This window comes from Lygodium microphyllum, chromosome 7, assembly GCF_053477565.2.
Source record: "Lygodium microphyllum isolate KBCC chromosome 7, Lygodium_microphyllum_v1.1.10, whole genome shotgun sequence".
Taxonomy (NCBI): Eukaryota; Viridiplantae; Streptophyta; class Polypodiopsida; order Schizaeales; family Lygodiaceae; genus Lygodium; species Lygodium microphyllum.
In genome coordinates this window covers 59,931,070-59,944,421 of record NC_141141.1, presented here as the reverse complement: position 1 = coordinate 59,944,421, position 13,352 = coordinate 59,931,070, and the positions used below count along the sequence as shown (strand labels likewise).

Below are 13,352 nucleotides of genomic sequence, written 5' to 3'. Positions count from 1 at the left end.
GAAACCACCCTTTCTTCTCGGATAGGATGGTAAATAACCTGATTTAACACTAATCACAGTAAGTATAAAATTCACATAAACTGAAAATGCAAATGTTACCACTTTAATCTTGGACAATGGACAACCTGTTCGTCCCAAAATTGATGCTCCTTGTGGTATTTCTTTAACTTTTATTGCAAATGAATGAAGTACAACTGAGATCCTCTGACCTTCTCTACCAATCCAAGTGGCACTTGCTGTCGAATCTAACCAGCAAGCCTCCAAACCAATTTGCCCCTTGGTTTGCTCGAGGATTAGCCTTTACTCTGCTCCTTGAAAGGCAAATCGAGCCCTAATTCTAGTATTGGTTGGGTAGTCTCTTGAATCTCCTTGAAATTCCTCAATTTCAGCGCTATTGAAATTCAAGTTCTAAGCTCCCAATACTAAGCATGCATCCCAAGGTGACTGTTAAACCCCAATTTCCATTGTAAATTAGGGCTTACAACAAAGATTGATTGAAATCTCTTCTTCTGATGGCTCAAACTGTTGGAAAATGCTGAGATAACTTAAGAGATGGCTTGGGGGTGAGAGAGAATGCTATAGAGAGAGAAATTTCAAAGTTTCATCGCAAGCAAGAAGCACTGAGAAGTGCTGAAAAGCTACCGCTACCCTACTCAAATAGCATGGAAGCTCTCACCTATAGCTTGGGACCACAAGAAAGATTGTTGCCCGCTTCTGTATGTTGTCTCCTGCACCAACAGGTCTTCGGGTTGCTGTCACCTGCTTCTAGAGGACTCCAAACTGCTGTCACTTGCTTTAGGAATAGTCCTTGGTGGCTGCAAATCACATCAATAGCATCTCATCTCCTTGCTCTCTAGCAACCTTCTCCTCTCTCACCATGGCTAGAATAGACTTCCACTAGCCCCTTAAGATGTTTTTTCCACTTGCATGGGCAAGTTTTGCCAAATGATAGCCTTCTAATCCCATTTTCCATCATTGTCCATCTTATTAAATTAATTTTCATATTATCAATTTTAAAAATTAATTTAACAATTATTCTAGTTTTCAAAAAAATAATTTTACCAATTAATAATGAAATTGGCTAGGCCAATTTGTCTTTGAAGTATCCCTAAGCAGTTATTGACCCTTAGATTTAAACACCTTCCCACAAGCATGCGACAACATTTATGACCCCTTCAAGAGCTGGCAACAGCATTTAATGCAAGCAATAGCCATATATGGCCAGTTTTGCAACACACGACAGCTTTTTGGCTTATCTAGATAGGGGTAGTAGCCATATCCAAGGGTTTCTTTGTGAGGAAATTCAGAAATTATTCGCTACAACATTCTCTCACCTTCTCCTGCCTATTCTTTGAGAATCTCAGCAAATCTCATGCCATTTGGAGCAGATCTTAGCCAAATTTGGTGGACAACAAGGGAATTTCTACTGAAACTCTAATTTCCAATGGGTTTAGTAGCCACATTGGGACCCATGCTAGGAATTAGAGGCATTGAAGATTGAAATCAGGAGAGGAATTCAAGAGAATTGCCAGAAATTTCAGATGCTAGGCCATCCCTATTATTTGGGGCAGCATTTGGCTAGTCAAGGGTCAAGATTTGACAAATCTTGGGTGAAGGTCAAGGGGCAAATTTTTGAAAAGGCTTGCTGATCATTTATGACAGCAAGGGGCATTTGGATCAGTGGAGGAGATTGATTGTGAACATCTTTACTCTTAGTCTTGGTTTAATAACAAAGGCTATGATGGTAGGGATGCTCGTTTTCAATACCAAAGACTAAGCTATTAAGGACACTTATTTTTAACATCAAAGGCAAGGCTATGTAGACATTCTTGGTTTTCCATGAGTGGGTATCACAAATTACCACATGGGAAAAGCTGTTCGAGACGTACCTAACATATTCCATTTCATACTTGAATTTTTTCTCCATTAAGTGTGGAGAAAATCCTTTGTTATTCCATTCTTGACATTGTGATTGTAATGCTTTGAACTCTTGACTTTTAACGAATTGAAAGTCAATACAACATACTACATTGAAGTTTCAAGTTTGAAGGTTAAAATGTGTACGTGCTATTTCATCGGCTTTTTTCACCATAAATGTAGGACTGCATGCTTTTCAGTGCCAGGGGATGAACTGTACTCCAATCATATTTCCATATCTGTATGCACTCCTGATATGCAAATGCATGAAAAAACTATGGATGCAAGCATTGACACAGTTTGGGGATCTCTAAAGCACTGAGTTGGATATCTAAGACCTTCTGGGTCATCTGTTTTGATCATTGTTTTCTTGCTTTTGACACTATGGGATCTTTTTTTTTGGGGGGGGGGTTTGGGGTTTGGAACTTGGTGCTGCAGCCTGGAGAAGCTTAGGCCTGAACAAGAGCTGAAAAAGGCCGAGATGCAAATTCTGCAATGTAAAATTGGGATTCGTGACGCACTCCAACAACTCCACATTTTGAGTCTAGAAGGGTCAATTGAGGACTCTGCCTTCGATGGGGAAGGGCAAATCTATCATGACGATGTGAGATCTGTACCTTATACTTTTGGAAGGGATTGGAAAAGTGGTCATAGCTCATAAAGGATTGATGTTTAGTTGTTGACTGCTGATGCAGTAAATTTTTCCCTTCTGTTTTGTTTGTAGGATCTGTGATGGTATTTGCTGCATGATTTTTTCCTAATGAGGTTCGAAATATTGGCTTCTAAATATGAGTGCAGATATTTTGTGCAAAATGCAAATTGAAAGAGTATTTCCCTGACAATGACATTATACTATGTGATGGTGCTTGCAATCGGGCCTTCCATCAGTTCTGTTTGGAGCCACCACTAAAAACTGAAGATAGTAAGTTGGTATGAATGGAATGGTTGACGAGGAATGTGCAGTACATCAAAATCTCTGGTATGGCTGCCTTCTGAAGCTTAAGAAGGGTATTCCTTTTTTGCAGTCCCTCCTGGAGATGAAGGTTGGCTATGTCCTGCTTGTGACTCTAAGTTGGAATGCTTGGATGCTATTAATGATCATTTGGAAACTGATTTTAAGTTGGAGGATAGCTGGGAGGTAATTTTGCTTCCAAACATTGTACTCTTTTGTTAGCACCTATGCCTGGTTTAGGTTTTTGGTACGTTAGTGCAGCTGTGATTGTATTTGTCAATTCTGTTAGTTTGGTCTGTGATTCTATGTTAGTGCACATGTCAAATGCAGAACATATTTTCTGAAGCTTTGTTGGATGCAAGTAGTGAGAGCAATCTTCTTGGTGCTATGGAAGACTGGCCATCTGAAGATTCTAGTGATGATGATTACAATCCAGAGGGAGAAAATCATGGGAATGAAGTAAAGCTGTCACAAGATGGTGTCAATGCTGACAGCAGTGAATCAGATTCAGACTCAGATTCAGACTCAAGTGATGACAGCTCAGGAGTGATATTTTTCGATGAATTTGCTGGAACATCGAAGGCTGTGAATTTTGATGAAGACACTGACACAGAGGAAGTCAAACCAGAGCTAGAGGGAGATGAAGTTTTGGTGACAGGAAAACGGCAACGGAAGGATGTGGACTACAAGCAGCTATATGATGTGAGTGGATGAGTCTTTGCTCATTGAGGGTTATTTCTATGGTATATCTGTTGTCCATAAGATCATTTTTCTGTCTTGTTGGTTCACTTACAATGGTCTAGAAGTGAAGGAAGAGGGGGCTTTTACAGTAATACTGGACTATGAATTTTACTTTGTCTGATGTTACATTTGAATTCCTTACCCATCTTGATTAAACGGTACCAAATTTTACAGGATGCTCATCATTTGTCTTGGTCTGTCTAGGGTTTTCCTTGTGGGATACTAAGATCTTGGCTACTCAATGTGTAAGAGCAAAACTAGAGGCTGCTTTTCTGATAGCTAGAGTTTGTGTGTAAACCTTTGTAACGAGGTTGGAATTTGACCTTCCTTGTTATAAGGCAGCATATGTTGCCTTGTGTATTGGTCAATGGATTAGTGGCTATCGTAATCTGTGCAAGAGGAAATGATGCATGTGCATTAGCATAAGATGTAGACTGGCAACAAAAGGCTTCAGTCCTGTGATTCTTTTCTTTATAGTGGACCATGATCTTGTTTTTCACATGTCTGTGACATAAAGACTTCCCTCAGGAATATTAGGCAAATGTTTGAAAGGGACTGGCTGCACCTGTAGAATATTTTCTACTGCCTTGCAAAGCAAGCAAGATACTTGACTTACAAACCGTTGTCGAAGGGTTTCGAAAGCAAAGTCGCGACCATAGAGGACTTTGAATAATTTCAGGATAGAAGACCAATCAAGTGAATGTTGTGTGTATGGTTCAGTCCTCAGAATAGAAGGGTGAAATCTTGCAAATCCAAGTATTTGTCCAGCTCATCTTATGAGATAATTGACAGCTGCAATTGAGGCTCCTGTAACAGAAACACCAAGAAACAAGCCCGTTTTGTACCTATGATGGATGTCATGAATATGATAGAACCTCCATTATTGCTCTGTTATCAACTGAACAGGCTATAAAAGCTGCGGTTGAGAAGCTGTACATGGATGAATACAGGAACTGGATACATAGCTCAGAAGCTCCTAGTTCACTCAAGAAGCCATGGCAACAACATCACAGAAATGCAGCAAATTCTTTCTTGATGCAGAAAGATTTTTAGTCATCTTTTGCCGGTCCAGCTATGAGCTTCGAATCAAAGCAAATTTGCAGTTCTAACAACCTGATACGATATTTGGATTGCATGACATTGATCTTTTTGTTGTTATGTGAACAGGCTGCTTGATGCAGGGGTGCTTCTTGACATCAATTTCAGTACTGGGTCTGAAATTTTACATCAAGGAAGATTCTGGAAGGGGAAAGCCAGTAACAAGAAGGGAAATGTTGCTGTAATTGAATAATTTTCTCTCTGTATTCTGCACGTTGAAAAAAAAAAAACACCAGAGCGGCCACTCCAGAAGTACCTATAATGCTGATGGCGTGCAGTCCCCTATTTTCTTTACTTCAAACAATCCAGCACCTGTTCCAAAATCAGACTCTTGCAACTCCTCAGGGCGACTGACAATGACAACTCCACAAGCTTTCGCAATTCTGTTATTGTCAGCTTTCGTATTCTTCGATTTGCTCTTATATTATTTTTACTTAAGTGGTGTCAGGCAAGGTCGCTGTTTCCTTTCTCAGTTATGACCAAGTCTGGTTTTAAACAAGCGATCTGTGTACAGAGATTCAATTTATATCCTTGCTTTCTGTGATGAAGGAAAAAAACTTGTCCCTTGACAATCTTCTTCTTCTTCCTCCTATTGGGATCGAAAGGAGCCATCTTTTCTGAAGTTTGCCTCCCTTGGAACACCTCCATCCGCCAATTTTGTCACTTCCAGGATTCGTAATTCTCCTTTAGGATAGGATAGATCCCTCTTGTGATTCCCCTTCTCTCCCTCGCATTGACTGGGAATAAATCCCCCATCTTTATCTGTTGAATTCGCGTCCTAGAGCTCCTGTTCTCTTCTCCTCATCATTCCGAACACAGAGCTCCCTCCTTCCCACCAGCAAAGCTGCGTTCCGACAATTCTTTGATCCCTCTTCTCCCTTCAGACTAAAAAAGCGGCCCCCAAATTGGCTTTTCTCCCCCTTAAACTTGAAAATCCATAGCTACATTTTGCATCTTCACTTTACCAGCCCTGCAAATAACTGTTCTTGAATCACCCACATTGGCAACAAGGAGACGGTCACCCACCAAAACAGCAGTTGATGCCGTTGAGCCAGCATCTCTGTGCTGACTATTTTCAGCTTTCAAATACTCTCAGTTCGTTTGCTGATATGTTTCAACTATTGCACTTCTTGTATCAGGAATAAACTTAGGATGTTTAATCAGATTTTCGAAAAGGTTCTTTTGCACATAATCTGCAGCACGAGAACCTCCATGACCATCAAATACACCAAACAAGCCAACAATGTGCCCATCAACTTGAGCAAATCGGGCCTCATAGAAATCCTCCATAAAGGCTTTTTTCCATGAATTTGCAACACCTCAAGTGCATTCTTGCACTTGAATCCATTACTCTTGGCTAGCCAGTTTACACGCCAGCATTTCTCTCGACCAAGTCGGCGAGCAAGTTCTTCTGCAACCACTTGCCCCTCTTCATCTTCTCAAAGAAGTCTTGGGATTCCCATAGATACTCATACTTATCACCCTGATTCTCCATTGAGCATAATGCGAAACTCCTGTGAACTGTTGATCAAAACCTCCTTGTCTAGGTTGACTGACCACTTGGCAAGGCATGCCAATTAGAGCATTATTGATAAGTTCCTCTTGCTCCAAACCCTCTTCCACGCAGAACAAAAGTATAAACACAACAACTAGATATGTACAAAGTATCAAATCCCACACACACAACTTTTGGGTGAATTTCACACCTTGAATGCGTAGCAATACGACACCGTTGTTGGATATTAGCACTTTGGATCTTGCACTTTGTGACAGCTGTCAAGAGTAGGCGGGCAGCTGTAGGATGCTGGACATGATATACAAGTTTAATCATTATGAGTTGCTGGTATTTGGAGCACAAATCACTATCGGGAGAATGAGAAGGAAGTAATATAATGTGAGCTGCTTCTGTAGGCTGCAACAGCTATGCAGAAGCCCCAAATGCAGTGGGCTATACTTGAAACAGGTGTATCGATAGGTGTCTATCTTATGTGTCACTTGAAGAATGATTCTTATCCCTTTATTTTTCATGCTTGACCAAACCCCTCAAGTAGGCCTCTTAATGAAAAAAATGGCCAATTTTGCATTGAATGCAGATTATTTTTGTGGCACTCTACTCTCCTTCCTCATGCTCTTGTGCGTTTGAATCCTCACATCTCTTTCTTTCTCTCCGAAATTTCTTCACTCTCTTTTTGATACATGCTGCTATCAAATCTCAATAAATGGAGGTTGCTTGTTCGGATTCTCTCAAAAGTGAGCACATGCATGAGCAGCATCCAGAAGGATTTTTTCATGAAATTTGATGGAGATTCACTGCTAGTAGTGATTTGTCAAGCTCAAGTTAAAGCCACATAATGATCGTTGGTCGAGTTGCACACCCCCCACTTTGCATCTCTTGTGTGTTTGAATCCTCATATCTCTTTCTTTCTCTCCGAAATTTCTTCACTCTCTATACTTATTTCTTCTATCGACACCATGACTTCTCACAGTGTATCTATTTCTGATACATGCTGCTATCAAATCTCAATAAATGGAGGTTGCTTGTCCGAATTCTTTCAAAAGTGAGCACACGCATGAGTAGCATCCAAAAGGATCTTTTTTCATGAAATTTGACGGAGATTCATTGCTAGTAGCGATTTGTGAAGCTCAAGTTAAAGCCACGTAATGACGGTTGGTCGAGTTGCACACCTCCCACTTTGCATTTATGTTCGCAGTTATGAGAACGTTGCTTCTTTAATTCCAACTCGATCCCTTTAAAGGGAGAAGAGTGAATGCGATGAGAGCAATATTGATTCATGACTCGCCAAGTGGACAACTGATTTTGATTTGTATTTATTTTTATGATGCCTAGTGTATTAGACAGCTATAAGCTATGTTGTAGGGGAAGGCGTACACACTTGGTGGGCAAGGCTACCTCCCAAGTCGGAGTCATGGGTAGATTTTCCATTTGTTTTTTGGAAGCAATTCACAATACATGATCGGATCGAAAATTTTCGTAGGTTGTTTGAGCTCGACATAGGGAAGAAAAACTTGGATGTGTATTCATAGGAATTTAAAGACCTTCACAAATCAAAGGCTTTGGATGATCCTTAGGCCTTACTCTATATACATGATCTTTTTAGGTGGTTGTCAGACTACTAGAATGAGGTGCTCCGTATCCCTTTACATTTCTGAGAGGATGTCTACATGTACGCTAAAAACTTTGACAATACTTTGGCTGCAAGTAGGGGTAGTTGGGTTGTGGGTGGGTTTCATCGAATTGCTTGCACTTTCAACCCAAAGAAAATCTCTACTACGGTAGTAAGTCATTAGTCATCTTCGGAGTTGTGCAAGGAGAAGGATGGTAAACACAAGCTGGCTCACAGTGAAAATTGCTCTAAAGTTGTTATTTTGCATGTCATTAGAGGGGCACTTTTGTGGGGATAGAAAGTGTCATGAGAATAAGAAGTTGAAGTCAACTTTAAAGGCTTTGGTAAATATTATAGACACTTTTTAAACTATCATTGGTCATATTAATGGCCAAACAATCATAGTTTTGTTTGACACAGCGACAATACTTGCTAACTGAGCATATTGTGTTTGTTACACGTGGAGGGCCCTATCGTGGATCGCTAGGATTGGATAATGTTGAGGTTGGATCTTTTGATCTAGTAGTACTATGGTCTCCTGGACTTCTGATTGATGACCTTTGACCATGTTGATATCACTTTTGGTGGGCTATGGTTCTTTGATAGATGTTCCTCTTTGTATATTCATTGTAAAACTCATGTCTTGCTTTTTGAACTTGATGCTTGCTATCATGTGATCAAGGGCTGTTTACCCTTTGAGATCACCTAAACTAATGTACATATGATATCAGCTTTGGAATTTAGATGTTTTTGTGATATAATATCAGCTTACAGATTTTTTATTTTCAAAAGTTCAATCGCCTGTGTTGCAATATAATTTAAAAATTTTCAATAACAATATTCATACAAATTCAAATGTAAGTAAATATTTGGATCCAAATCCCGATTCCACACGAATACGCTGATGTCTTTTTGTTCGAATTACCAGGCAGACTTCCACCATCTCATGGTGTATTAGACCATATGATCGAGACATTACCCAGTAGCCATCCCATCTCTCGGCAACCATATCGATTTAGATTGAAAGAGGAGACTGAGATAGCAAGGCAACTTCACGATTACCATAGTACCTTGAACTGATGTTTTGGACCCCTGTTCTAAAACACTATTTCAGCAACATTTTTAAAATTTTGAAATGCGTTTGGGAAGCAACCGTTGTTGTTGTTCGGGCTTTTTTTTGTGGCGATTTTGGAAGGGAGGAGGGAAGAGTTTGTTTAGGAGGGAGACTCTAACTTTATCCATCCGTGTTTTAGTTTTTGGTCGACATGCAATGTATTTTAGTTCTTAGATTTTAATTCTAGCCTGCAAATTGCACTTTTATTGCATGTGTTTGTATGCATATTTCTCTTTAGTAAAGCTAGATCTATGGTGAGAGGATCGAAGTGGTCACACAAAGATTTGGATCACTAAGAAGGATTACTAATTGTCAACTCTTAGTAGCAACATGAAGCTATTAAATAGTGATATGAAGGCTCAAAATTCTTAACATGTCACACAATTTGTTGGAAATAAGAGATGGAGATATTAATGAGATGGAGAGAAGATGAAAACAAGTTGATGTGATATAAAGGCTTGGAGTTTTGTGTAAAATTGAAATAAGTGCTATTATGTGTATTGCTATAGTAAAGTACTTATGTATGAATTCAATATTAAAATTCAAAATTTCTCTCTCCGTTTCCAAAACTACTCGAAATTGTAAAACTCTATTTTTTTCTATTTCCATTTTCATTGTTTTTGAAACTTTCTGTACTATGACAATTGCCTAGCTAAGGGTTTTATTGAACTTGGTAAATCTTGGTGGGGCATGTCTATCTTTCTTGCTAAAAAGGACTACACGATGTGCTTCTATGTTGATTGTTAAGGTCTCAATAAGGTTATTGTTAAGAACAAGTATCTATTACCTTGAATGAATGATCTTATCGATTGGCTTTTGGTGTACGATATTTAACCAAACTAGGCTAGATGCTATTCTTTTCACATATCTTTTGGCCTTTAAATGCAAATTATGGCATTGCTTAGATCTTATCAAATGAGTTGGTGCTTTTTTGTTGGCTTTTTCTGTATAGAAATTAATCTTTTTGTGTCTTATATAAACCATAACATTGCAATTAATTAACTAGGTAGCCCATGTATAGTTATGAACTATTATTGTTTGGCTTGTGTTCAAATATAGAAATGATTGTGCACGTTTTCTAAATGAGATGATAAAACATTGTGCATCGCTATATGAATAAACAATACATGATCTTTTAGATTGGCTTTGTGGTGTATGATATTTCACCAAGATCATTTGGCTATATTAAATACAAATAGCTTCGGAGGATATTCCAAAAATTGATTTTCGAATGCGGTATTTATACTATTAAATTTTGGTATTGTCTTTTGGATAACCATGCTATCTCAACTTTTTAGTAGATGATGAATGATTTGTTTTATCTATATCTCGGAAAGTAGATGTTTGTTTTCCTCAATGACATATTTATTTATAGTAAGTCGTTGGAGGAGTATGTGAACCACTTGTATATTGTCTTATGTCTTTTAATACGACAATAATTATTTGCAATCCAAGTGTGAATTTGTTTACACGAAGCTTTTATATCTTGGACATGTCATGTCGATTGATAACATTCGTATTGATCTCAAAAAGGTCCGAGTAGTGCTCGATTGGTGTAGTCCAAGGACTATGAGATAACCAACATCTTTTTTGGGTTTTTCACTAGATTCTTTTGGAAGTTTATTAAGGACTATGCTCATAGTATTGAGGCCTTAGTACATTTGCTTAAGGATATTTGAAGCAAGAAAAAGCAAGTTAGTTTGCTAGTTGTTTGAGCTAGTGAGCTCGATTAAAATTTCAAACATTGAAATAGTTGGTTACTATCGCATCAATGTTGTAGATTATTGATTTGAATAAACCTTTTGAGGTTCATACTTATAAGAATGACTATGCCATGGGTGCCGTTCTTTATGGAGATCGTTGACCCATTGCATATGAGAGCTGTAAGCTCACAGATGCTCGAACACATTACATCACTTAATTGAACGAACTACTGGCTCTTATCCATGTACTTAAAATTTGGCCTCGTTATTTGTATGAAGTCCAATTCATTATTTAGATTGACCACCATTTATTGAAATACCTTTGTGATTTGCTCGATCTGTATGGCCGAAAGCAAGATAGACCGACCATATATAGAAATTTGATTTTGAGATTTGTTATCGAAAGGCAACAACTAATATAGTTGCCAAATCCATTAGTTGAATCCCCAAAGTTAATACTGTGCTATTCTTTGAAATTCGACTGATTGATTTCTATCTTGATCTTAGAGGGCGCTGCCAAAATGATCTTCACTTTGGTAAGATTTGGGAATTAGTTCAAGAGGGACCTAGTAGCCTAGGAAGCTTTAGCAGTCTGGATGCGTAAAATCTAGCTACTAAAAGGAAGATGGTGAAAAAACATTTCATTTGTAATGGATTACTTTTTAAACATGGCAAAGTGTGTGTGCTTGATGATTAGGATAACTGCAAGAAACTTTTATACGTGTGTCACGATGTGCTAAGCGCTAAACACCTTGGACTTTGGCCTTGGTTACTTGCCACTTTTATTGGCCGCACATGAAGGCTTTGATTGAGTCTTACGTACATGAGTGCTCACAATGTTAACTTAATAAATCCAAACGACACAGACAAGTTTGGATGTTATATCCTTTGCAAATTCTTGATAGAAAGTGAAGCAACGTTTCTATGGATTTTATAGTAGTATTACCTTGTATGAATCGCGGTCATGATGCAATTTGGGTTGTGGTTGATTGATTGATAAAAATGGCTCGATTCATTCCCACAAAGGCGATTGTGAAACGCCACGAGTTGGTTGGTCTCTTTATTGAACATCCTTACAAACTTTATGGTTTGCTTGATGAAATAGTCAATTATTGAGATTACAGCTCATTGGCCATTCATGATAGATAATTTTTCAAAAATTGAAAACTCGATTTTCTATGTCATCCTCGGTGTATGTGAGACCGATGGACAGATTGAGATGAGAAATCAAACTATAGAGGATATGCTATATGCATATGTCTCTTGTAGATAGTCTAATTGGAGTGTTACCCTCCTCAAATTGAGTTTGATTATAATAGTACTAAGCGTTCAGCTATTGGTTATAGCGTATTTATGCCTATGTATGGCTATGAGCCGAGACTACCAATTGTTGTTGAGTTCAAGGGCTGAAAATGCGGTTTGCGGTGAGCTTTTTGCACGATATATAGGAAATGTTGATGATTGCAAAGGAGAACATTAGGATAGCCTAGGATCGTGCCACGTTTTATGCTAACTAACATCGTACTCCTTGAGAGCTCACGAAGGGCATGTGGGTTTATCTTAAAGTCCCAAAACTCTAATTCAATGACTACTGCTAAGTGCTATAAATTATCTTTGAGATATTATGGCTCTTTTCAAATTACTAAGAATATAAGTGGCGTATCCTACGAGCTTGATTTACCCTCGAATATTTGAGTCCACCTTGTGCTTCAATGTGAGTTGTTTGAAAGGACTAGGGCAAGGTGAATTGTTTGTTCCGATATAGGAAATGCCGCCGCTCGAGGACGTTGCTTGCATATTCCACTTGAATCTGAATTAGTTCTTGACCGTAGGACTAAACGGTCGAGCTAGGCCATCTATCTTGAGTACTTGATCAAGTAGAAAAAATGTTTAGAGGTGGAGGCTAGTTCAAGAGTTGATATGTTCGTTGAAGAGTTGTTTTCTTCACTTCATTCTTTAGGATATTGTTGAGGACAACAATCATTCGTAAGGAGGGAAATATTATATCCTTGGACATCCGGATGGACACTAGTAGCATTGGTCTCAGTGGTTATGAACTAACTTCATGTGAATATACTAAGGATACTATGGGGTTTAGGGCAGCCAAGTCATATTTATAGGACTCAAGGCATAATTGTGCATATTCATTTTGTGATCACCACTCTTGGACTCCTGGTGCATAGGCCGATGCGTCCATATACCAGGGTGGTGTGGGTTGTTGGTATGGGACACCAGTTCTTGGAAGGTGGTTGCAACCCAGAGCATTGTTCGCTCCTTGGCTTGGGGGTGAGCCTATTTCGCTCTCTGGTTGGGAGAAAAGTTTGATGTCCAATCCCTTTATATTCATGGATATAGCTTGTATTGTATCTTGTGTGCAACTTGGGTCCTAGATGGGTGTTTCAGACTTGGCCCAATCTAGGGTCTTGTAAGACGCTCATGTGGTAGGCGTCTTTTTGATGGGGTGACATGACTTCCAGGTTGGGGTCATTTTACAAGGGTGGCATCCTAATGGGGTTTGGTAGTGGGTTGCTAGTGATGGCTAGGGTGAAATCCATTATCTAGGCAGTGCCTTTTCGAAATATTTCTTGAGTCTCTTTTTTTGGGATGGTACAATATTTAGGCCAATTGTGCGTCGGCCCAAATTTCCTAAGGTACTTGACCTACCTTGTTTTAGGGAGGGGTCCATCTTTTTAGAGGACAGT

The 13,352-nt window shown here is 38.9% G+C and overlaps 1 protein-coding gene across 3 annotated transcripts in view; it reads left to right on the top strand.

Moving 5' to 3' along the window:
- The window catches only part of LOC148033497 (pathogenesis-related homeodomain protein-like), a 105,112-nt gene that overhangs the window by 53,868 nt on the left and 37,892 nt on the right, over positions 1–13,352 (top strand). For all 3 annotated transcript variants that reach the window (XM_087681438.1, XM_087681439.1, XM_087681440.1), the window contains 4 exons: positions 2,356–2,521; positions 2,716–2,839; positions 2,943–3,055; positions 3,200–3,571. In XM_087681438.1, the coding sequence (XP_087537564.1) occupies positions 2,356–2,521; positions 2,716–2,839; positions 2,943–3,055; positions 3,200–3,571 (775 nt within the window). The remainder of the gene's footprint in view (positions 1–2,355; positions 2,522–2,715; positions 2,840–2,942; positions 3,056–3,199; positions 3,572–13,352) is intronic.